This window comes from Octopus sinensis, linkage group LG9, assembly GCF_006345805.1.
Source record: "Octopus sinensis linkage group LG9, ASM634580v1, whole genome shotgun sequence".
Classification (NCBI taxonomy): domain Eukaryota; kingdom Metazoa; phylum Mollusca; class Cephalopoda; order Octopoda; family Octopodidae; genus Octopus; species Octopus sinensis.
Window position 1 is genome coordinate 32,702,837 of NC_043005.1, and position 27,564 is coordinate 32,730,400.

A 27,564-nucleotide genomic window follows, 5' to 3' on the forward strand; every position below is an offset into this window, starting at 1 on the left:
AATGTTTGATATTGCTGTTGGATAGTATTTTCATCTTGTGAGTTGATTGTTTTAGCATTTAGATGTTAATGATTCTTGTAATTATTACACACTTAATGGCTGCAAACATTGCTGCTGTGTGTTAGTGGGATAAGACACTGAAGTTACAAATGTGTAATGTTATCTGTTCATTAAGTACTCTTCAGAGAAAGTGGTAAATTGGCAGAAGCAGTCAAGCATCAGATAGACTGTCTTGTAGCATTAATTCCAGTTCTTTTTGTTTTGAGTTTAAACTCTGTCGAGGTCAACTTTTTCCTTCATGCTTTGGGGCGGGTTTTATCTTTTTGTTTTTACTGGTTTTAGTCATTAGACTCTGGCCATGTTGGGGCACCACCTTGAATTTTTTAGTCGAATGAATTGACCAGTATTTATTTATTTTTTTTAAAGCCTGGTACTTATTTTATCTCAATGTCTGGTACTTTAAGCCTGGTATTTATTCTAACTTAGTGCCAAACCACTAAGTTATATGAACGTAAGCACACTAGCACCTCTTGTCAAGTGGTGGAGGGGGACAGTAGAGGCACAAAGATACACACATGCCCACACACTCACATAGAGGCTTCTTTCAGTTTCTGTCTACCAAATCCACTCACAAGGCTTTGGTTGGGCTGAGGTTATAGTAGAAGATGCTTGTCCACACAATGAGATTGAACCAGGAACCATGTTGTTGGGAAGCAAATGTTTTACTACATGGTCACACCTGATGATTAAAATAAAAAGAAAGTAGCAGTCCATGGTAGTGAATTTACAGGAATGTTAGAATATTGAATTAGATTCTCCAGGTTCAGCTGTCTGTGGCCTGAGTTCAAATTCCTCTTGCTCTTGCCAGTGTTACTAGTACTTAGCAACTGACAGATAACAAGTGTTTAAAAGATAAAATTGAATTTCTGGTGTAAGAAAGATTTAATGCTTTACAAAATGTTAAAGTAAAATGTGACAAGTCCTGGTACCATAATGAAAGATCAATGTACAATTTCTTATGAAATTCTATAGAAATTTTGACTGGCACTGATAAACAAACATTACTTGTGTTTGTTTGATGTTTCATTGCAGTCTTTCTAGTTATCCAAAACATTTCGATTGTTTAAAACAACATGCAAATTGTTTGGTCATTATTGTTTATATTTTAAAATTTGCCAATCAATGCCATCATAACAATGGTTGTTAAAACAACAATGATGGTGATGGTGATGACAGACATTTCACTCTTTCACTTTCTACACTTCGTTTAAATGGTGATCCATCTGTAATAAACCTACTCCAGTTGTTCATGGAAGCAGAAATGTCAATTTGCATTTTTGGAGGAAATTCTCTACTAAGTTGCCAACTCTTTACAATAAACCATGAAGGAATTGATGTTGTCAGGAACTGACCAATACAAGCTCACTAGCATCTCTTAAATCATCACTGAAATTCCTGTAATTTATTAAATCCTTTTGTTACCATATTCCTGTTGAAATACATTGCTTGTATTTCAATTAATTTTTGAAAATAATGAGGAATTTATAGGAACATAAATTGGCATGAAATTTTGATGGAAGGTTTTAATTTAGATCACTGTAAAACAGCTCTCAGTCAAGTTTAGAAGCATTGAAGTAAAGTTAAGGCATTAAGTATTCTTTTATATTTTTATTTATTACATTGAGATAGTGTAATATGGTGTGTCTAAAGTTGCACAGTAACAGCAAAAACAATGTAGAAATAATTCCTGACACTGGTCTTAAGAGTCAGAACCTCTGAAAGGGATAAGTCATTATCGAAATAGAGAACTAAATGCTTGTGTTTTCTAATCTGGAAGTATTCCATTTCTACAGACAACATGGTAGGTAATATTTAGGATATCAGTGTGGTGTGAGTTCTTTCCAGGTTCTTCCAGAAACTGGTGATTTAATCTAATTTGAGTGAGATCATCCACCTCAAAGTTTAGTGTACATAGCTAGTCTTTGAGAGACATTGTGTACAAGAGATGAGGTGTATCAGAGCTTAGTTCATCTTTCATAAGATTGAGCAGTAGCTGAGATGATTCTTTAATAGAAACTTTGGTCACAGTAGAATTTGAACTAATGCTCTTCTTGTTAACAAAGTATTCAACAGCAGCTATACAATATGATTCCTGTGTTTGGGTGAACAGTACTTCCACATGGTACTTATTAATAGTTAGTTGAATGGTTAAATGAGTATTGTTTTTGTTATAGGTAGAAAGTACCATTGATGAAGATTTAAATTATCATAACTCAGGCACGAATTGAATTTGACAAACTTTTAAATCTTACTAACAATTATTTCCTAGATTGGTCAACTTTACTTTTGTTTTAGACCAGATTTTTTCTGTAGTATTGTTTTGTGTTGATTTTTTTTTATTAATTTTAGTTTTGTTAATTTTCTGGGTCTTTTTTTCCTGCTTTTTTATTATGATCTCTAACCTCCTGCAAGGTGTGTGTGTGTGTGTGTTTTCGTGAGTTCCATTATATTTTTGTTACCAATAATTGATTTGAAGTTGTGTTAAATGTTGATACAGACCCTACAAACAATTTATGAGGTAGGTTTTCAATATCAGGTTTTCAATTTACCAACTGAGTAAGCTTGCAGGCATTTTCTGGCATTGTCAACATTCAACTCATGTTGCTTGCTGCTGCTGCTGTGTGTGTGTGGGTGGACAGTTACATTCCCAGACATTCTTTGCCTGGCTATTCTTCTCTTCTAATCTCTGCCAGTTGTAGAGTTCTCTGATTTACTGATTCTGCTTCATGTCTGCAGTTTTGTTGCAGCTGCTGTTGTTGTTGTTGCTGCCAGAAACCACAAAGTGTCAGATTAACTATTTATAGTATCTGCTTTCAGTCCTCTGTTATCTCAGGTCAGATTGTGTTGAGGGTCAGTAAAATACCTGTAATATACTGGGGTTATTCAATCTCTCCCCACTCTATGGAAATTGGCTTTGTGCCTAGTCAGAAGAAACCAGAATTGATAGTTTTTATAGTGCTTCACTGTGTGTGTGTGTGTGTGTGTGGTGTGTGTGTGTGTGTGTGTGTTGTGTGTGTGTGTGTAAAGTACTTCCTCTCTTACAACACTAGACTTGTGTTGTCATATGTTTGCTACATGCACAGCTGTTTTATTAGCAGTGCATGTGTGTGTGTCTACACACATACTTGTAGTTGAATGTCCTATAAAGAATAGGATTATTATCATCATTCTCTCCCATTAGTGTTCTTCTAAACCAATTACATCCTCCTCTATACTTGGTTCTTGTGAAAAACAAATCTCTTCTCAGCTGCCACTGTTTGAGTTAAGGATTCATGTTTTCTCTAAATTCTCCACCTCCTACATCTGCCCGTTTACTGCTGTTGTCTGAGACTGTTTCATATCCAAAGGTCCATTTTTTGTTTTGTTTTTCTCTGTTGTTTGATATTTAATCAACTTTTAATGCCACTACCTACACTGGAAATCTCTATTTCAGCTTATGTAATAATATCTAATATGGTGTGTTTAGTTAATTTAAATCCTCTTCAAACCACTGTAACTTCTCGTTAATCAAAAAGTAAAGTAAGATACCATGAAGTAACATGTTTATATCTCTGTTGAGTTGGGTGGGGTAATTGTTCTTTTATAAGCTATATTTGTTAGTCTGTCTAAAATCTTTTAAATCTTTAATCTTTTCAATCACTTCACTTGAGACAAAATACTTTGTGCTATTTGGTTATGGCTCTTTACATTCTGAATTCAAATTGTGTTGGGGCCAAGTTTGCCTGTCAACCATCTAGGGTCAATAAAATATACATCAGTCAATTACCGGTGTCAATCTAATCAATTAATCCTCTCCCCTTCATCACTACGTTATTTCAAGCTCTGTTGGAAACAATTATATTGCATGTTAGTTAAAGAAATAGTGGTAATTGTTTGTGAGTCTGGAAGCAGAAGGGAGATAACTTGAAGATATTAAGGTTCAATTTCACAGAAAACTGTATTCATCGTTGCGGGAGAATATGATGCTTCAGTGCAATATAAAACTTTTACAAGTCAAGAGATTTACAAAGAATTTTGGTTGCTGTAATTCACATGATTAATGAAATACCTTCATAAGCTCTGTTTCTCCACGTAAAAGTTTCTGTCCACTAATCACAGTAAGATTAAGACAACTAGTTTACTGATAAGACCTAATAAGACTGAAGCTTGTACCACTCACCTTGCCTGTTAACAACAGTTGATTTTCTCTCCAAGCATAAGATTTCAATTTTCTGTGTATTCAATTTTGAATTAACTGAAATTATCCCCCCGCCTTTTTTTTTGTTAGTTACTGACAATTCCTGCTAAGTTGTTGTTTTCTTTCTCCAACTAAGAGGTAGATTAATTTGTAATTTTCTATATTTAGCATTAAATCCTACTTACAGCTTTGTTTTCCTGGTGTTAAGATTATTCAAAGACCTAGACAGAATCATCACCATATAATGTCCATTTTCCATACTGGCATGGGTTGGATGATGCAACAGGGACCAATAAGCCAGAGGACTGTGCCAAGCTCCCATGTCTGCTTTGGCATGGTTTATGACTGGATGCCCTTCCTAGCACTGATAACTTTGAAGAGTGTACTGGGTACTAGCACAAGTGAGGTCACCAAGTAACTCACGGATGAAGTGGGAGTGCTGTATTAAGGGGCAAGGCTTTGTACCAGGTTGAAAGATTAAAGTATGGTAGAGAGACAGGAACAGATGGCTTGCTGTAGAGGAGATACATGGCTTCCACAGTGGGAAAGAAAGAACAGAAATGTCAAAATATACTTTAGTTATTTACCTACCTTGTATAGAGCATCTGCTTATTACTGTGGTCAGTGGCTGTGTTGCCTTTACTGAAGGTGAGTGTAAAAGGCTATGGATATTCCACTTGGTTTCTTGGCAGCCCTGATACTATTTTACTTTCTCAATGGAATTGCTTTAGTACATTCATTATTTTCTTCACTTTGTTGTGTTTACAAGGTACAATCTACTGTAGTGAAGGTATGTGACCTAGTGGTTAGGGTGTTTCACTTGCCACCACAAGATCATAGTTTCAATTCCCAAACAACACAATGAATTGTGTTCTTGAGCAAAACACTACATTTCATGTTGCTCCAGTTCATTCAGCTGTAAACGAGTAACTCTGGCATGGACAGGTGTCCTGTTCAAGAGGAATTTCTCAGGGATTTCATTTGTTTATATGCCATGGAAACCAGGTAATCAGCCCTTTCAGTTCTGGGACCCTAAACAAAAATGTCCAGTAGTTCATGATGATGAATCTGTTGTACCTGTTTCTTACTTTATGCACTATTGAGTTTTTCAGCTGAGTTCTGAGCGAAACGTTTTACTCAGTTATTCATTCTGAACACTCCCTCATCATGGGACCATAAGTTGATGCCATTGATCCCAGTCCTTGATTGGTACTTATTTTATCAATCCTGAAAAGATGAAAGGCAAGGCTGACCTTGGCAGCATATGGACTCAGAATGTAAAACCAGAAGAAATGCTACTAAGCATTTTGTCTGGAACAGTAATGATTCTGTCAGTTTGCCACCTGAATAATAATAGCAACAATGATGATCCTTTCTATTATAAGCACAAAGCCTGAACTTTTGTTGGTAGGGGGTTAGTTGGTTACATCAACTCCATTATTCAACTGTTACTTATTCCAGTGACTCCGAAAGGATGAAAGACAAAGTTGACCTCAGCAGAACTTGGACTCAGAATGTAAAATTGGAAGAAATGCTGCTCAGAATTTTGTCTGGCACAGTAGTGATTCTGCCAGCTTGCCACCTTGATGATGATGATGATTAAAAAAAAAAAAAAATTAAATACTTGAGCCATAAACAACTTATATTACTTTGCATCTGTTTAATCTCCAATATACAGGAGGAATGTTTCACACACACATGCATGTGTATACACACACATACAAACACACACTATGTGTGTAAACAAATGTATACTTATAGAATGTTTCTTTAATTTTTTTACACTTCAGAAGCAAACACAGACTTTTTAGAAAATTTTCCTCTTTAGTAATTTAGTTTGCAGTATTTCATTTAAAGTTTAATATTTTTTGCTTTTTACACAAAATTAGTTAAAAGAGGGAACAAGTTTCTATAGTGTAAGCCCTTTCTATAGTAAGAAATGTCAGTATATTACTGGTACATACATACACACACATTTTAAAACAAGTTCTAGAGAGGAAGACTGCTTGTTTGCCTCTGACACTTTGCAATAGGTCAAACTCCTTAAAGGAATTTCTGTTTACAGACACTGAACAGCTCTAAACACTTCCTGAAAACATTATTCAAAAATATTTTTTCTATCTTTTTGTACATACATATATAAATGTATGTGTGTGTAGTTTTGATAAAATAAACAAAGGCTGTTTAAAAATAGAGAAAAATTCCAACTTTTTCAACAATAGAATCAACTTATAAACTTGTAGGATGTTCCAAATATGGCCATTCTGAAAATAATTACACTGCTGCTATTATTCTTTTAATGGTTGAACTGACTGTCGATAATCTCTCTGTCCTATTCCCAAAATATAAATACCAACCACCTTTTTTAATTTAGTTAATGTTGAGAGAAAGAGGTAGGTGGTGGCAGTGAGATGATAACTTATAATTCAGAATAGACATTATTATTAACAGTGTTTTTATGCAATTTTTATTTTAATGCATCAATAGAAGAGGTTTCCTTCTTTTCTACAATCCATCATCATTCACATATGAACTGATAACTATGTGGCACAGATAGGTGACAACCATTTCCACCTATGGCACACAAGCATTCTGCTTACAGATATTATGAAACACTTGCTAGTGGCTGTATCCATTTGACTATTTTATTTCAAAATTTGTAAGTTTGTGAGTTACACAACAAAACCAAACTGTGTGTGTGTGGTCATTATTGTTGCACTTGCCTTTTCTATTTACACGTACAGTATCTTACCGTTTGTTACAGTCCTTTGTCAGTTCGTTTATATGGTCCTTGAGATCAGTTTTCACCATTTCTTTCTATCTCTTCGGTCTACAGTCTCATTCCACTGGCCCCATCTTTACCAAACCCTAACCTCCTTATCTATCACATATTTGTTCTACTACTGTCTTTTCTCTCTCATACAATACATCAGTTTTACATTCTTATCTTTCTCTCAGCTCATTTTTGCTCTATTATACACACATACCAACATTACGCATCTAGTCAAGATGCATGCTTGCCTCATTTTCAACTTTCCCACATCATCCACATTTAATGCCTGTATTTCACAGTCATGTGACATCACACTTCATGCATTAACACCAAATATAATTTAATTTGACCATCAACTGGAGACAGATAACTCTTAATTAACAGTGAAGGTAAAAGTTTCCTAAAATGTTACTGCCATTAATATTACTAAACTATTACTATTAATTAGCCTGTCCACTCCCCACGTTATGTCCCTACTGTTTATATTGGCTACACTGGATGAAAATCTTACTTACTCATCTATATATCGGACAGGATTGTTCCCTGGTGGTAGTATTTTCCTCCATGGGCTTGTTTCCTCATTAAGTTGTCACAGTTGAAATCTTTGTTTTCCTTGATCACTGATAGACAAATACAATGTGTGTATGATTATGTGATCATGTATATGAATGTATTTATGTGTTTACAGTTGCATGTATATATATGAGTGTATGTATATGGTGAAGCACTGACAGAATTGTTAGCCAAGTTGGGATAAATACTGCAGTGCAGTATTTATCCCAACTGTTCTTAAAGTTTACTTAGGGTGCATCATATGGAATCCCTACCTACTCCTTTTCTACATATCAAACATGGTTTCTTCCAGATCTTGTCTTCATTTCCTGTTGACTAAAATTGTGTCTTTCAAACATTTACTTTGAGGTTTCCCAATATCTGGTGTCTCTGTTTGGAGTTTCTTCTTTAAAGTCTTCCATAGATTTCTGTGACAGCTAATGTCATTGGTATAGAAGTGAACTCCATCCCCCACACAGCCAGTTTTTAAACCTCTGTTATGGCCTGAGGAACTATAATAGGTAACGTATGTGGACATTATGTGGACAAAATGCCTCTGGTATTTCTTCCAGGTTCTCACATTTTGAGTTCAAATCCAGCTGAAGTTGATTGTATCAACCCCTTCTACATGTCTATTTTAACAACCCTCTTTGAATGGAAGGCAAAATAAACCTTGGTGCGATTTGAACTCTGAATGTAAAGATTTGGAAAAAATAAATGTTAATGATTCTGCCAACCCACCAAAATATGAAATAATAATAAAAAAAAACTATTTTTCTTATTCTTTTAAACTCATGTGTGTGTACGCACGCGCGCACACACACACACACACACACGTGCACACAGTTTTTATGTTATATGAGATTTCAAATCCATATTGAAATCTTCATACTGATCTTTTCAGTCTAAGTTGATTGTAACAGACCACATCCTCTGATGTATTTTACTGTCTCCACAATTCAGGGTTGTGTGTGTGTGTGTGTGTGTGTACCTTTATTTCCCCCTGACAGTATTTTCTCTTTCATATTTTCTTATTCTTTTTACTCCTTTTTTCTCCTTGATTAAAGAGTGAAACCACAAAAATTGACTTTTAGCTGCTTTATCTTATTCCACTTTCTTTGTCCTTTCTTCTGTTTTGTTGTTGTTGTTAGTAGTAGTAATAGTAGTAGTAGTAATTTGTGTGTATATTTGATTTATTGTTCCCAGGTTTTGGTTTCTCAGCTTGATGCTGAAATGGTGCTAATGGCCCACTTCCTTATTATTCTCTCTCTCTCTCTCTATTGCTTCATATATTTCTACTCCATGTAGGAGGCAATGATTCTTATTTTGTTAGATTAATTAGAACCTTCAATAAGTTTCCTGGTTAATTAGAATTAAACGAGGTGTCAGTGAGTGTGGTAGAAATGATGATGATTGTTTATATAGGAGCATATATATGTAAATTGTTTGGCCTTCAATTTTAGTTGGAATTTATGTAATTTGAAATGTAATTAATGTCCTTGTCATAAAGACTAATATTTCGTTAGGTAATATATGGCGGGGAGGAGGGTGGGAAGCCAGCAGAATCGTTAGCTTGCTGGGGGAAATGGCTAGTGGTATTTCATCTGCCATTACGTTTTGAGATCAAATTCCGCTCTAGTTGACTTCACCTTTCACTCTTTTGGGTCGATTAAATAAGTACCAGTTACGCACTGCGGTTGATGTTATTGACTTAATCCCTTTGTCTGTCCTTGTTTGTCCTCTATATGTTTAGCCTCCTGTGGGCAATAAAGAAATAAATAATTGGTGGCGGAATGCTCACAAGTAAAACAGTAATGAAGCCCATATAAAGCTGGTAATTGTCCCATAACCCCAGGTCAACAGTAAAATGTAGGTCCCTTTTCAAACTATTCATTACTTATTTTAGTAATAAGTGTTAAATATGTATGACTCATATTAGGATTATGGGTTTGTACTTGTACTTGATGCTCCACACTTACAAGGAAACACACTAAAAGAGTTAGAGTGAGTTAGAAAGAAAAGTAATTCATTTTCAAAGTGCTCTTCCTTTGCTTCCAAAAAGTAGAGTGGCTTCTTTTAAATTGTAGGCTCATACCAACTGCCCCTGCCCCCAACTTGCTTGTCATTTAGTTCTAGTCTGAGGGCATATATGTCTGTCTATATAAAAATAATTAAATTTGTCTGTATGTTTTGTAATGGAAGTGACACAATTTGTGAATTTACAATCACATCATAAATGGATTTGATGTTCCTTCCTGCACTACAGTGAAACTTTTTTTACCCCTTGCACATACACACATTCAATTATTTCATTTTCAATATTTTGTTTCATCATTTTGTGTGTGCATGTTATTTCAAAAATGTTTGACTTCATTTCCCATTGTCTGAAGTAGAATGTTGACTAGCAACATTATGAAATCTTTGGTTTTTCATTACTCAGTTAATCGGCTTACTTAGGTAGTCTAGTTGCTAAGTCTAGAGATTGTTTTCATACACAAAGACTTGTCATCTAATGGTAGATTAAAAAGATTTTAAAGATAACCCTTTTAGAATGTGTGTGTTCTGTCTTGAACCTTAGGACTCACCAGGCCAATTACCTGGCGTCCAGGGCATGTGATTGACTGAGTGCACAATTTTCCCTTTGAAGAGAATGCTGGTCCATTGCAGGGTTACTCCTTTACTGCTGAATGGACTTAAGCAATATGAAATGAAGTGTTTTGTTCAACAACTCAATGCCATGTGTGGCCCAAGAATTGAAACCATGATATTGTGATCATGAGTACAGCACTCTAACTGCTATGCCACATCCTTTCAGAATATTTTTTTTTTTATTTTATTACTTTACAAAGTTGTTTTTAAATTAAAATAATCTATTGTTTCTCATCTGTACCTACTAAGACTTTTCTAGAAACTTTTAAAATAATATCAGTATTATACATATGTGTGTGTGTGTGTGTGTGTGTGTGTGTGTGATAAGCTTCCATATAATTTCCATTTACCAGTTTTACTCAGAAAGTATTGGTTGACCCAAACCATCATAAAAAGATATTTGCCCAAGGTGCCAAACAATGGATAGAACCCAAATGTATTTCTTGATCATTGACAGTTTTCTCCAGTTGGAAACTTCGATATCAACGAACAGGTTGTCTATATAGGATGGAATATTCTCATAATTAATAACACAAAATAATAATGTGTGTGAATATGGTGCATTTCAGGTGAGTGGACATAACTGCGCAGAGAGAAAGAAAGATTTAGTGATGTCACACTGATGGGAAATAATAATAGTGACTCACTCAAATTTAACATTGAATATTCGATATCTGGGAAGGAGATTATTATAATTCTGTTAAACATAGCATTTGGTGGAAGAAGACATTGTAGATGTTAGGGATTAAAATAAAATGATCAGTTACTTATTTCGTGTTTAGAATTAAGTCCATATGTAATATAAATCATGGTAATTAATTTTATGGAAGAAATTAGAAGTGATATAACGATGTTTGTTCCTGGTAGATTTGGAGTGTTTGCATAACACTTTAGCATTTAAACCAGCCTTATTCAGCCCAAATATTCTTCCTGTTTTATGTTCAAACTGACTAGATCTGGCTTCTCACATTTACCCTTCAATGTCATTCTAAAAGTAAGCAATTACATCATCAAAATCTCACAGCTATGAGACAATCTATGATTAATACAAAACAAAGTGTACAAATAAGAATTACATGAGTAATCTGAATGCTAAAGAATTAAATATACAGTTGAAGGCAGTTTCTAAAGTTACTTGTGGGACTGAACTCCATTAAAAATAATTATTAATGTACCTTGAAAATGAAATGCACATATTCTAATGTCAACACACACATGTACACTGGTCCATTCATAATGGCACACATACTTTGAGATAAATGTAACCATATGTGCATAGTATCATTTTTACCATTCCAGAAAGCTGTCCCTATAACATCCAAAACCATTTCTTTGAAGTAACTAAAAGTCTTGGTAAAATATTGATTTCTTCAATTTTTTTAAAATTTATTTAATGGAAATTATAATTAGTTTCATTAACTTAGAATATTGTTTACACTTTTTGTTTTAATTAACCTGAGGGGCAGTGGTCATAACTTTTGCATGCTCCCTTCAAAGCTGAGTTTTTTGTAAGAATATGACTTATTCTACAAATGATGCACTAACATGGCCACAACTACTGGGTGAAACAGGTGAAGATTAAACCTTAAAAGGACATAAAATGTTTGACTTAATTTTTGATGACTTTTGAAAAAAAAATGTTTTTTGATGATGTTTTGGCTTTTTTGTACTTTTGCAAGTACTTTTATTTTGATAGTTTTTACTTATGTTTTTCTCTTGTTTTTGTGTACTTGCAGAATCTAGCAGCTCATCAAACTGGACCCCCCTCTATGGGGGAGCACGGTTAGACCAGGATACCATCCAGTACTTCCATAAATTCTACTGTAAAGATTGCCGTATGGAGAAACAAGCTGCTGAGCGTGCCAAAGCATCGTCAGTAGTGGGGGGAGAGAATGCACTTGGTGGGACATCACCAACAGCAGGATACACCAGTCAACAACCATCAAGTCCACAAAATTCTCTGGACGAACTCTCACTACAACAAGCCATGGATAAAAATAAAGAATGTAAGTAAATGCCGGAGCAAAAGTGGTTCTATTTGATTGTGGAAAGTAAATGTTTATTGTTGTTTCCTTTTTAACTCTTTGAATTCCAGAGCCTCTTCCATTATAGGTACTAAAAAAAGGGGGATTTATCTTCATCCATTACATTAACATTGTTATTCAGTGGATGAGAGATAATCTCTCATCTACTGAATTCAAATTGACTTTCTGCTGTCTTACATGAAATATATGTCACCTTTGTTTAATGAAAATTAACAATTTCAAGGGTATATTTATATATAGCCATAGAAATATTGCAAAAAGTTAGAGCAGCCCCTGACAAGTGCTCAGATAGCTTGGTTATATGTCTATATATATACTGTACAATAACTGTATATAATCTATATCATAATGATATTTATTCTCCGATTTTGAAGCGACAATATTATTTGTGTAGTATTAAGACAGTTTAAGTATATATTAACTAAATTTGACTGAAATTGATGGGTGAGCGTTTGGCCAATCAGATTCGCAAGGAGCCATGAAAGCATCGATTTGTGGGTTCGATTCAGTCTGAGGTTAGCTCATCATTTTTTGGTCATTTGTTTATATTTAAAAATTGTCGCTTCAAAATCGGAGAATAAATATCACTATGATATATATTATATACAGTTATTGTACAATTATTATTCTATGAGCCTTCCATAGTAGCTTTCTCTCTGTAACTCGCAAAGCCTTTTGGGTTTGTTTATAAAAGTATTATTTATATAGTTGTATATATACATATATATCACATCACCATCACATGACCGACCAGTCCATCAGATGTAGTTACACATCGCTGGTCACAATGCGTTTGCATTGTTTTAGCCTTCGAAAGATGCCACCCCGCTGGCTAAGCGAGCAGGCCAACAGAAGAAAGAGTGGTGAAAGAGTACAGCAGGGATCACCACCCCCTGCCGGAGCCTTGTGGAGCTTTTTAGGTGTTTTCGCTCAATAAACACTCACAACGCCCGGTCTGGGAATCGAAACCACGATCCTACGACCGCGAGTCCGCTGCCCTAACCACTAGGCCATTGCGCCTCCACACACACATATATATATATATATATATATATATATATATACACACACACACACAAGCACACACATACACTTGACGTCTGAAAATGACAGTATGAGTTTCCATTGAAGGAAAATATAGGGTATAGGGTCCAGTTAAACAAAATAATGGATCACATACAAACCGATAAAAAATGAAGTCCCTCTTCTCTGTCAAAGAAAAAGGCAGTGACTTAAGTTAGGCTACATATGTTGGTTTGAGTCTCAGATGTCTACAGCCTCAGCTCTACATGTTTATCCTGTCCCTGACATCATTTTCCTTGAGCCAGATACTTAGATCTGTTTCCTGAACTTTAGTTAAACCTTTTTTTTTAAAGGTTCTTTATTATATATAGATTAGCAAAGACATCTCTAAGTACAATTTCATAAATTGTATTAGTTTATAGAGAAAAGGAGATGAGATTGAATCATGTCTATATTTCTGTCTCAGTGATATTGCTGAATCAGTGAATTAGTTGTAACTGGGCATCAAGTTTGCCTTGTTAATTTGGTTTGCCAGGAGCTGATGGTAGTAGCAGCAGCATTAGTAATTTATTACGTAAGCTCAGTTCACATTTTTAGGTGAGAGAAAGAAAGGAATATTGGAACAGATGTAATAGTTTTACTATTTCTAAGTGAAATGGTTTTAAGTTGAAGGTGAAGTCAGGTGAGAGTTATTGCGAAGTTAGGATAACCATTAAAATAATAATATTCAACTCTAGCAGCAATATAAGGAATAGAAATATTGCTGTATTACTGAAGATAGTTTAAAGTGTGTAGTGGGAAGAATTAAACTTCCAAAGTAAGTATAATTTTTCTCTTTATTTTCTATTGAATTTCACTGATTCCTATAAATTTGTACAATTTATTTTCTGCTTTTTTAATTTTAATATTGACTCACAAAGGCAGATTTATATTAATACAGATATATTAATAAAGCAATCACTTGACATGTTTCATTACTTATAACTCTAATCTACAAGTATTTAAAAGTTAGGAAGAAAGGGGGAGGGTTTTTTTTTGGCATCATGCAAAATTTTTAAAAAGTATTCTTTCAATAGTTTTTTTTTCTTTCTTTTTTGTTTTGTTATTTATAATTCAGTTCTCAGTTACCATTTTTAGTTTCTGCTAGAAATCTCACTCACTTTCTTCTGTCTTGTGGATAGGACTTGCATCATGAAATATGGCATTGTCAGAATTTAGTTGTTGCATGTTTGCAGTTTGGTTTAAAATAAAATTATAAAGGACCAGTATAACCAGTTAGTATTTTTGACTGCTGTAGTCTGGCTGTGGTAAATTTTGTTATATCTCTCTATTAACAGCTCACTTCTCTTCCATCCATCCTCTCTCTTGAAATATTCTTTGGCAGGTTATGAACAAACAACTGAATTCCTCGTTATCCCTAACTTGTCTTACTGCATTAGCATTTCACATTGCATATATTTTGCATCTAACAATTTGGCTGGCTATGCTTACTGCCCCGCCCCACCCTCTTTCTGTAGACCAGAAATAGCAACAAATATGAACATTTGGAATTATTCTCTTATTTTTCTTTTTTCTCCTTTCAATTATTATTATTATTATTATTGCTATTTATAGCATTAGGGGAGTGGGGATGATGTAGATAGATTAAAGCTGGACTAAAACCATTTTGGTTAACAAGTCTGGTGCCTCATCTTTCTGCATCATCCCTTCAGTGTCAAAAATTTTTTATTTAGAATCACTTTAATCAGCAAATGCCTTGTGTGTGTGTGTGTGTGTATGTTTATATATAGTGTGTATTTTGTGTGTATTTGTATATATATATATGTGTATTTGTATATATGTATATGCATATATATCTATCTATCTCTCTATCTATAATGTGATAGAAAATTCAACCAAAAAAGTACTCCATCAGATGAGAAATAAATATTATATATACATGTTTGTGTGTGTCTGTATGGTTGATTTGCTGCAACCTCTAGTCTTTCCAGATTCTCTTTTAGACAATTTACTCAAAAAAACCAAATGCACCATTTACTGTAGGTATGAATGTAAATTTACAATCTGGATATAAATGTTGAGGGTTTTGAAGCAGTTGTCTATAGTTATTGTCTTCCTCAGTAATTGTGTGCATTCATGTCTTTGCAAACATATGTGTGCGTGCACACACACACACACACACACACACACAAAAAAAAAACACATATTGAATAGAGGGAATGAATACTGAACATTGCATTCTCTCTCTGTGACTTTACCATGCTACCATTGGTTTCATGTAATACATTACTATTATCAACTGTTTCACTTGAAAATGTTTGTAATTCATCTCCACTTTGGATAAAGCTATGAAGCCTTATCCAAGCTAGAGATGAATTATCTACGTTTTTTAAATGGAATAAGTAAATAAATAAATATATAAATTGCGTATGTATTTAAATATAGGTATATACATATTGTATTTAAAGAAAATATGTACTTTTGCTGTATTTTGTCAACCTGATAGCTAAATGTTTATATTCCCAAATCTTTAATGTTAATATAGTATGTGATAGATAAATCTAGCTGAAAATCTTAATCAATCACCATTGTTAATGCTTTTTCTATCTAACAGACACAAAGTTTCTTGCCCTTTCAACTCCTGTTTTAGCTTTATGTATTTAATAGAGGCATCTGTGTGGGTTAGTAGAAATGATGTAGATCACGGAACATCAGAGTGTTTAAAGACAGTTGTCTTGGTTCTGTGTTCAAATCACATATTTCTTGAAGTAACCTCTCTCTGATCTCTCAGCCTGCTAAAAATAACAGTAAAATCACTTTTGAATCAGTACTTACTGTCTTAAATGAACATATTGGCTTATGTAGTCCAAACTACACTGTCTAGAAAAACGGAAAAGACAGGATAGTCACAGTGGGAATAATCTTAAATTTGCTTAATCAGCCAACTTGGGGGCTAAATAACAACTTCATCTCTCATTCATCTGGAGTCAATATAAAATGAGATTCAATTGATTGTATCTCTCATGCTCAAAAATTGGCCATGTATCTATCTAGTTAGTAGATTTCATTAATTATATTTTCCATCTTTTTTTTTTTTTTGGCAAGGAATTAGGAGTAAAGTTAAATTCTACCATTTATCATTCAAAAAGTTGTTCCTTGTTAACAAAATCAGTCCAACTCAGATGGTCTCCATCTTTGATTACTAGCAACAGTGGTTCTTCTTTTTTTTTTTTTCAAAATACCTTCCCTGTTTTTGTTCCAGGTGGTCTCTTGTCAAATCAGTTTAATGGGGCACTGTTGCACAATGAAGAGATGCCAGACTCACAAATGACTTTACTCCAAACTGCCCCAGCAACTAGGTTTGATGCCACAACAGGTGAACTTTTCATTGCCCCTACCCATCAACCAACATTCTGAGAATGCCTCTCTCTTATAGACTCCTCCATTAACTTTCATTTCTTCTGCCTCTTGTCCAAACAACTTAACCAGGTCCACTCACTCGCTGCGCTGATGAGATGGGGATGACGGGAGGAAAACTACTGAATAACATTACAGTGAAACAATTGACATTATTATTGCTATCTAAATATATTATTATTATTATTATTAGTAGTAGTAGTAGTACTGTTTGCATTATTAATATTTAGAATTCTGGATTACTGAAACTTTTATCTACTTAAAAGCAAAGAGTTTATTAATAAAGCTATTAACCAACTCAAGTGGATTTCCAAATTGTCTAAGTTGGCATAGGTTTGTTCCAGTTCTAAGAAAAGCTTTTAGTTTAATGTAGATACCCACCCCACCTCTACACCCATCGTATTTGGCTTCATTTCAATAAATTTGGGAGTTAAAAATTAGAGAAAAGAAAGTCAATTCTAAAATTATGTTTTGGAATGTGATATTGTAAATTACTTTGAGAACTATAATTATTTAGTTTGCAGACTTTAGTGAAGGTTGATATTGTCTGGGAAGTAGGGTGAAGATGGAATGGCAGAATTAAGAGGAGACCATAGTAGAGTCATACATAATTTTAATGCAAACATTTTAATATTTAAAAAAAATGTTTTGTATATCTTTTGATGGAAGTGTTTCATCATAGATGGCCATCATAGCATGAAATGACCAGAAAACATACATAGTATAATAGTAGTAATGTTAGGCAATACTGTGTGTGTGTGTGTGTGTGAGAGAGAGAGATGGAAGGAAAGACTTTGGCTTAGAACTAAGAAAAGACTTCCGTTAATAGTTACACAACTTCAGTATCTAGGTAAGATGGACACAACCTTGATGTAGAAGTGTGTCTTTGTGTATGGAAGAGAGAGAGAGAGAAGTATGGTTTGATATTTGTTTAAAATACTAGGCTATTTTCTGGTGAATACTGGAGTATCAGTGGACTAGGTAGAAGGTGGCCAATTCCTTGTGGTCTTTAGTTAACAACAGCTGCTAAACTAATTGTATTGTCAAGAACATTGTGAATTTATTAAAGTTGTGGAAGAGGAATTATCTAATGAGAGATGTGTGAGAATTGACTGCTGGCAATAAACTAGTGTATACTGTGAGAAAACAAATTGAGTTAGCTGCAGCAGCATTAGAGAGTGAGCTAGAAGGGTATCTGGAGAAAGACAAAATGGGTTGTCAAGAAAAAATGTTATGATGAGGTTATAGATCTAATAAGGTTTTACACTGTTCCCTAGAATTCAGATTTGTGAATCTTTTTAACAAATAGGCAAAAAACAAAATAAAATATGAATCAAAGCAAATTCTTCAACTTCTGGAGAACCTGTTCTGATGATACTCAGTCTTCAGGCCTAAAGATTTTGATAGACCACCAGCATTAAAAGAGTCCAACCTAAGTCTGGCATTTATATAAGTCATTATTACAAATATTCACTGTGTCAGAAAGTACATGAGAGTTGTAGATGTATACAAGGGAACTGACAACTCTTACGTATTCTTGTATCAGTCAGGATAATGATGCAGTTGGGAGAAAAGTCCGTTAGGTGGGGATCCAATAGTTGGTACCCACAGCTGTGTTTAGACCCAAGAAAATCTTTGGCATTAATCTCTCCTTTGAACTAAACACAAATATGTATTTACTCTGTTAAAACCAACTTCAGCAAATATAGTCTTACTTCAAAAACAAACTGGCTTTAAATCTGTGTAAAAGAATTGTAAATTATTTACATCTATAAAGGGAACAGGGAACTTCGGGGAGGGGGGACACACAGAAAAGTGAATAGTAAGGAACTTACATTTCTGAGTTTAAATTTGACCAGGATTGATGAATGTCAACAAGATTTTTAGGTGGTATCTGTACTTGGGGGCAGGAAAATCACATGGCTATAACATTAGTGCTGATGTGTATAGGACTATCTATTAAAGGGCAGTGGAATAGGCTGAGACATAATTTGATTTTTTTTCTTTAGAGTCTAATAATTCTGTGAATGTGAAGTAACCACGTGGCTAAGCCCACACCATTCTGGTTCGTGTCTGGCCAGAGTTGACTTTCTATTTATCATTTTAGGACTGATAGAATATATATCATAATGGTAGATTGTAATGGCTATATTCACACAGCTCTGACAAGATTAATTAGCTTACTATTGCTGCTGCTACTGCTGCTACTACTACTACTAATACTAATACTATTACTGTTTTTAATTGTTACTGTCATCATTTATTCATTTAACTATATAGGGACCTGTGGCAGATGTTGCTTTTTTATTCCAACTCCAAACTAATAATGATCAGATATGTTGTGGTGTCTAACCTCTAAGCTTTCTTTTTCACTCTCTGTCTCTTTCTTTTTTTTTTTTTTCTCAAATATTTTAAGCATCTCCTCATGCCAGTATATACGTTTATAATATATACATTATATGGAGATATAATGGACATATAATATAACTCTTTGCTTCTTATAAAAAGCCACACATCTACACCTTTACTAGTAGCTGCTTATTTTCCTTTTGAAGCTTTTTCTTTTTATTTAAATTTTTTTTTTCCTTACCTTTACTCAAAGCTGTTCCTTTTAATCTGAATTAAAGGGATTTTTTTCATTGTTGCTTAACTCTATTTCCCTTCTGTTATCTTTGCTTTACAGTTCTTGACTTTTTCTCTCTTGCTTTTCCTCTTCTTTGGTGACTTCTAAGCAACTGACTCCTTTCTATTTTTTTTACTGGGTTATATTGTTTTTTTTCTTCCCTATTTTCTTTTTGTTTTCTAGTTTTTACTTTTCTTTGTTTTGTATTTTGCTTATTAATGTTTACTTTTTTTCCTTTATCTATTTTTACTTAATTCTGTTATTTTATGTTTATTTTATCTGTGTGGGGATTTGGGTATTAAGGTAGGGGGTGAGGGTTGGTTACTTCTAGCCTGGAAGACACTTTATTTATTTACACCTGGGACATTTGGGTATATGTTACAGCTGAGAGATACACCTGTGTAAAATTAATGGGTGAAGGGCATAACTGGAATATGGGGTACAGCTGGAGTTATAAGCATTGCTTATGTAATGTACAGTTAATGAAGATATCACCCTTATATAAGTTACACCTTGGGTAGTACACACACACACTTGTGGGCAGTTTTCTTTCAATATCTTGCCAGTATTTCTTCTTTTATTAATCCTTAATGAGTGAACTATCTACTCTCACATATGTATGTATTTACAGCTGGATGGGGACAGACACGTACACATGCGCGTGTGCGAGCACACACACACACACACACACACACACACACACTCACTTTCATTTTCTCACATACACACTCTCTTACACATTTCATCTCTCTCTTTCACACACACATACACACTCACCCTCACTCTCTCTCTTTTGCACACCCCTAATACATGCATCTTTGAATTATTACCCTTACAATTTTTCTTACTTTCTTATACATACATCCTTTCTGCTAGTTCTTGTGTGTATGTTGTTTTTTTTTTCAAGGTGTCCTGTAAAGGGAACTAAAAGATTAGGACTGATTATAATAATATTTACAGTATAATCTGCCACACCATGACTACATGGAGGAACTGTTGTAGAAGGAGAAGTGACTTCATTGAGAGACTCTTGTATAAGTTGTGGTGTTCATAATGTGCAGTAATTATTATAGAATAACTATGACACTGTTGTGTGTCTGCAATATTATATAATGAATATGTCAAGTGTAATTGCTGTATGCCAACACTATGATAGCGTGGTTACTATGTAACTGGTGGCTGGTATATAGTATATACTATACTATGGTGTATTGTATGATGTAGTATGACTGACTTATGCATAGGACATATTGACAGCTTGATGTGTAGTCAACAACACTCGTAATGACTATGTAATATTGGAGTGTAAGCTTGTGTTTATGGCTTATTGTTTACTTCAGTTCTTGAAAAGTAGAAAATCTGTTTTGACAAAGCTGTAACAGGAAGCTGGAAGTTGCAAATTTGCTACTTTAACAGTTGAGTCTGTTATCTTATATTCAAGTTATACAGCCCTTGTGTTTAGTTTATCTAGAAGTAAATCTGCCCAAGTTGTAGGCGTACCAAATAACCAAACACCCCCACACCTCAATTACTACACTTTCACTTCTCTGCTCACTCAACCAAATATTGAAAGTCTTGTATTTATAAGTGTTTTAATCCTCTTTGCATCAGTAATACAAATAAAATTCTCTTTGCTGTATCCTCTGGCTTTCTCCAACAACTGATCAACCATGTATATTTAAGTCCATTCTTTTTGATCTAATTTTCCCACTTACAAGTTTGTTTTCATCATCTTCCTTTCTTGCATTTTTTTTCTCTGTTAGCCTAAGTTCCTTGTATTAAAACACTACATAACCAATTCAGCGTTCTCATCATGCCTTTGAGGTTTTTTCTGTTCCTGGCCTCCTACAAAGTCCTGAAGTGTTGTTTATAATGTTTTTATCATTATGTTTTGCTGTTTTTATTATCATATTCTGTCAAATTACTTAAACCTTTCCTTCCTCCTCCATCATTCTATGCTTTGACTTTTAACAGGCTTCACTACTAAAGGGAATTCCCTATCTTCCTTAAAATTCCCCGTGTAGAACTCTCAGCATAGAACTTACTGAAGATCAATATTTGTGTGTGCGTGTTGATGTATATTTTGGGCTGCAATTAGCTTTTGACTAGTGGTGGATGACAAATAATTAGATATATTGAGAAAAGGTTTTAGATGGGAAGAAGAGATCCCCTTTCAACTTTACACAGACCGTGATATGTTTGTGAAGGTATGGGATAGAAGTTGATAAATTAAACTCTATAATTAGTTCCTACTCTGTGGTTCTCTAGTATGACTGGGAATTAAAAAAGTACTTCACTACTTTACTGTTCATCTTGATTGTATGGTGGAGGTATAGAAGAAGAGAAAAAAAAAAAGCAAGTTTCTATTAGCAATAATGTTAATGCCACAACTATTAGTAATATGATATATTGTGTGCAGCAATAAAACAAATAGATTTGTAAGAGATTGTCATTCACCAAATCATCTTAATCATGCCCCCCCCCCTCCACCCCTCCACACCAAATTCTGTTTATCAATTCATCAGAGTTTGTTAGCTGGTGTTTGCCCTACTTTCTCTTGTGCTTATCCCAATTCTATTTCTTTAAAGATATTGATTTCAAATTTTGGCTCAAGGCCAGCAATTTCAGAGGAGTGGGTAAGTCAATTACATCGACCCCACTGCTTAACTGATACTTATTTTATCAACCCTGAAAGGATCAAAGAGAAAGTTCAGCTCAGTGGAATGTGAATTCAAGACATCCAGCTGTAGAAACTCTGCCAGATCATATTGGAGCCTGGTGCAGCCATCTGGCTCGCCAGTCCTTAGTCAAACCGTCCAATCCATGCCACCATGGAAAGCGGACATTAGAAAGCTTAGAAAACTTAGCAAAACACCCAGAATGGATTTGATCTGAGAAAGTTGTTGTAACCCTTTCATTGTTGTATGTCAAACAAATATAGACTGTTTGAAAGTTTCAAAAGAATTCATGTTTAGAATAAGATTATGAAATTTAATTTTTTTTTTTTGAAAAAAAAAAAAAAGAAGCTTTTGATATTGTGTGTTTGTGTGCAGACAGTTATGTGTATGTGTGTACACATCTTTGTCCATCATTGAATGTATGTTTATGTATGTTGATTATTAAATGCTGTTTATCAACAAATACACTCCAGTTATAAAATTACAGGATTGTTAAACTCATTAACTACATGAAAAAAAAAAAAAGTAGTTTTAAAGACTTTCCTCTAGATTTTGATTAACCTCCTGAGAATTGATGCATAAACATGTTATTAATTTGTAAGCTTGTCCTTACTACTTGAAAAACACCCCTGTGTGTGTGTGTGGTATTTATCCTCAAGAGTTCTTTCAGAAAAAACGTGTGCCAGTGTTGAAAAGTTTAGTGCTTATTGGTGAAAGAAATTCAGTGAAATGTTTTGATTCTTAGTAGAAACAACTTTCATATTTTTCATATTATTATTAATGGATTTACAAGTACCACAACTTCCCAGTCTTCTTGCATACATTGAAGGCTCTGAAAATGTGTGTTTGTGTGCATGTATAATGCACATGTTAAATGCAGGTGTAGATAAACATGCAAACAGGCTTATCATCTAATATTATATTCAATTTTGAATTATGACCTATGTCCCTGTATTCTCTTGTTCCACAGTCTTTCTCATGATTTTTCTCTACCACCGTATGCTGTATTTTATTGAGTCAAACATGTGTTTGTATATTTGTGTATCCTCCAAGAAAACCACTGACAGGAATATTATTGTCTGTTTGCATGTTTTACAAATATTTCTATCATGATTGGTTTTCTTGCCTTTCTTCCATCTCACACACATGTGTTTGTTTGTGTGTGTGTGTTGTATGTTTATGTGTGTGTGATAAGCACAAGCATGTGTATAGACACTAGCATGATCATAAGAACATGCATGGCTGTGTGGTTAAGAAGTTCACTATGCAGTTATGTGATTTCAGGTTCACTCCCACTGCATAGCACCTCAGAGATGTTTAGTCTCACAGAAGTGATGACAAGTGACCAAAACTTCTGGCACTCTGCTGTGCTTGAGAAGACATGTCAAGCTAAGTGAAATTGTGGTCATGACCAGTGCAAGTGACACATAAAAGGTACCTATGCTGGTGACGCATAAAAAGCAAGCATGCCAGTGACATGTAAAAGATGCCCATTACACTCTATGGAGTGGTTAACGTTAAGAAGGGCATCTGGCCATAGAAACCAAGCCAAAACAGACTGGAGCTTGATGTAGCTCTCTGGCTTATCAGCTCCACTCAAACTGTCTAACCCAGGCTAGCTTGGAAAACAGACCCTAAATGATGTTGATGACTCTCAGATTAGATACAATGTTAATACAACATTATTGCAATATCGAAAAATTTTCTGTTCAGTATGATGAAGATGTAATCATTTCAATATAAAGTTAAAGTTGTTATTTATTGTGGTGATAGACATTAGCACCCCCATGTGATTAAAAGATGGACTTGTCAAACTCTTATAAAGAGTATTGTTATCGTTGAGACGACAGAGGGGGTTTGGAGTTTTGCACCAGGCTTCAGTCTGATCTTGCAAGGTTTCTACAGCTGGATGCCCTTCCTAATGCCAACAACTCCGAGATTGTAGTGAGTACTTTTTACATGCCACTGGCATGGGAGCCAGTCAGGCAGCATTGGCATTGATCACATTCGGATGGTGCTTTTTACATAGCACTGGTACAGGAGCCAGTCAGGGGTCACTGGCTTAGACCACATTCAGAAGATGCTTTTTATGTATCACCAGCATGGTAGCCACTCGGTGGGCAGTGGTATTGACCATGTTCAAGTCGTGCTTTATATGTGCCACTGGCATGGGGAGCTAGTCAGGCAGCACTGGCATCAATCCATCCTTGAACGATGCTTATCACATGCCACTAGCACAGGTGCCAGTCAGACAGCACTAGCGTCGGCCACAACTACAATTTCACTTGACTCAACAGGTCTTCTCAAGTACAGTGTGTCATCTGATGATTCAGAGATACTTTTAAATGGGCTGGTTATGTAACACTGGTATCGGCCACAGCTGCGATGTTACTTTACTTACTGGCTCTTCTCAATCTCAGCATATCTCCAAAGGTCTCGATCTCTTGCCACTGCGAGACCCAATGTTCGAAGGTCATGCCTCACCACCTCATCCCAGGTCTTTCTGAGTCTACCTCTTCCACAGTGTTCCCTCTACTGCTAGGGTGTGGTACTTCTTCACACAGCTGTCCTCATCCATATGCAACACATGACCATACCAGCGCAGTCATCTCTCTTGCCCACTACATTTGATGCTTCTTATGTCCAACCTTTCTCTCAGGGTGCTTACACTCTGTTGTGTATGCACACTGACATTATACATCCAGTGGATCATCCTAGCTTCATTTCTTTCAAGCCTACGCATGTCCTCAGCAGTCACAGCCCATGTTTCACTGATGTGTAGCATGGCTGTTCACACACAGGCATCATACAGTCTACTTTTCACTCTGAGCGAGAGGCCCTTTGTTACCAGCAGAGGTAGGAGCTTTCTAAACTTGCTCATGCTATTCTTATTCTAGCAGCTATGCTCTCCAAGCAGCCACCTCTGCTAGAGACTTGGTCACTTAGATAGTGGAAGCTATCAACTACTTCTAGTTTCTTTCCCTGGCATGTGATGGAATTTGTTTTCTGTACATTTTCAGTATTTATTGCCTTTGTGCATCTGCCACACACAAAAACTGTCTTCCTGGTTAACTTTCCTTTGATATTGCTGCATCTCTTATGTGTCCATTGCTTGCACTGGGTATATCGTATGGAGTTTCTACCTATGCCTTTTCTACAGTTCGAGCAGGGCCATCTACCTGAAGATTTGTCTGCCTTCCTTCTTACTAGGACTTTGCTTTTTGCTAGATTGACTTAAAGGCCCTTCAATTCATTATCATCAAAAACAGAAGTGGGAAATCTTTGTACGCTGTAACACCATGTTGTTCTTAATTGCCATTTGACAAGAAAAAAAAAATTCCTGCAAATTATTTTATCAGTTATTATTCTTAAAACTTTGACAAAGTGTACTTTTAACTATGACTTTGTTTTTGCCATTGCATAGCATGCTTGACTATAAAAATGCCAATAGTCACCCTTGAAGAAGCATACATGGTAACACAGCAATGTGTGTGCTAAGTCACAGTTCATTTTACATTTTCTAAACATAATTACAAGTATAGATAAAGAAATATAAATAGATGTATCAAAAATCCCATTAGTTCAAAGGATAAACTTTTAATGTAATTAAATCAACAAAAATATACTCTGTAAAAGAGTAAAGAGTAAAGAGTAGTATAATGAGTTTTCACTCAAAATGTATTTCTTTGAGAAGGCTGCTAGTTTTCTACTTCTGATTTCAAATCATAGCAATATAGAAATGAATTAATTTAAACATTATCTAAAATCATGGCAATTTGAAAATTAGAAATGGATATAAAATCATGGTTTCATAATACTAAAACTGTGATGAGAACTTCCTTGTATTGGAAAGACATATTGAGTGCTTAGGGAGGGAAGTAACTCCAAATATCAATGGACTTAAACTATGGATGACTTTTCCAGCTGAAGCTATCACACACATGCACGCATGCGCGCGCGCGAGAATAGAGATAAAAACTGTCAAGTAGGCACACATGCATATTGGCAGCTATATGTAGTGCTAGGGAGGAAAGAGGAATAAAGGCCAGATAGAGAAAGAAAGAAAGGAAGATGCAAAGATGAAAGAAAAGGGAAGAAAGGAAAAACAAAGGAGAATAATAAGAGAGAAAGAGATGTAGGGAGTGGGGTAGAAGATAGAAGTCATTCTCCAGCCATGAACATGTTAGTGCACAAACAAGTTGCTAAAAACACACACACACACAGTTGCTAACAACTAACTAGCACAGAAGGAAGATAAAGGATGAAAGCATGCCACATGAAGAATTACCAATACATGTGTATTTATGCTTTTTTTAGTGTGTATGTGTGTGTGCATCACATGCATACGTATAAAACTAAATGTTATAATAGTGTTTTTATTATAAAGTATTTTTAAGAACAACATCAAAACAATTACTGATGGTCTGATTCTTTAATGAGAGTAGAATCACATTTGTTGGGAAAACCATGTTTACTGGAGCTTCACTCTTCTCTTTCTCTCTCTCTCTCTCTCTCCCGTCTGTGTGGATGTCTGTCTGTCTCTTTCTCTCTCTCTCTCTCTCTATCTAGTGTAGATTAAAATAAAAAATGAAAAAGCAAAACCTTTGACATCACTTGAAAAAAAAACATTTGATTTAAATAGAGAGTATAAACATATAGCCTCTTACAGCTGTTTCTAGAATAACCAAACATGTGGATCAGGGTATTGAGTAAGGATTCCATAAGCTGAGTAATCTGTCATCAGAATGGGAGAAGTTAGAGAAATTTAAAAATAAAGAAATATCCAATCAAGGATATTATATTCCAGTTTGTCAAAAGTGAAGGATGAATCAGAGTAAAATGGGTATGTGTTTTGCTGTTCCATGATATGCTGTTCCATAATTAAATTGTAGGTAAGGTCCATTAGCAGTTTCAAACAAGAATGTTCAATGATAATCCATAGCAAAGAATAGAGGAAGTTACCAGTTTCATTTTTGAATGGAGTGTGAATGAGGGGTTAAGTAGGAAGAATATACTATAGTGTGGAGGAAGACAGACTGATAGATGTACTAATGTAGATATATACTTGTCGAGAGCATAGTTGGGGTATGCTTGTCTAAGCATACCAAAAACGTCTGATGCCAAATGTTTTGCTTTTTCAATTTTTCAATTTAATCTATATCTGCCTGCTCGAGAAGAAACCACTTCAAGCCACCTTCAATAAGCAGTCTCAACATTACACTTTTCAATTGCATTTGAAACTGGAGCTTTAGTGGTATACCAAACTGAGCACTTATAAGTACTTACCTATTTCATAACATCAGTTGTTGAAAACCTCTTGCATATTCTGTGTGTAATTCCAAGCCAACCACTGCCCTGTGAGAACATTTGGCAGATGGAAACTGTGTGGAAGGGTGCCACATGTGTGTGTGTGTCTTTTTTCTGTGTTTGTCTCTCACTCTATGGCTTGACAACTGGTGTTGTTTGGGTTTGTTTACATCCCCATAATTTAGTAGTTCAACAAAAGAGACGGAATAAGTACCGAAATGAATAAAAGTACTAGGGTCAATTTGTTCAACTTATACCTT

General features: G+C 34.9%; 1 protein-coding gene across 7 annotated transcripts in view; it reads left to right on the plus strand.

Annotated features, from left to right (window-relative positions):
- LOC115215371 (myocardin-related transcription factor B) overlaps positions 1-27,564 on the plus strand; it is a 384,512-nt gene that overhangs the window by 313,818 nt on the left and 43,130 nt on the right. For 5 of the 7 annotated variants that reach the window (XM_029784526.2, XM_036505875.1, XM_036505874.1 and 2 more), the window contains 2 exons: positions 11,948-12,217; positions 16,542-16,655. In XM_029784526.2, the coding sequence (XP_029640386.1) occupies positions 12,049-12,217; positions 16,542-16,655 (283 nt within the window). In that variant the 5' untranslated portion in view covers positions 11,948-12,048. Of the gene's footprint in view, positions 1-11,560; positions 11,565-11,947; positions 12,218-16,541; positions 16,656-27,564 lie in introns of those variants that run through there. The other 2 variants (XM_029784527.2, XM_036505877.1) reach the window with 2 other exon arrangements.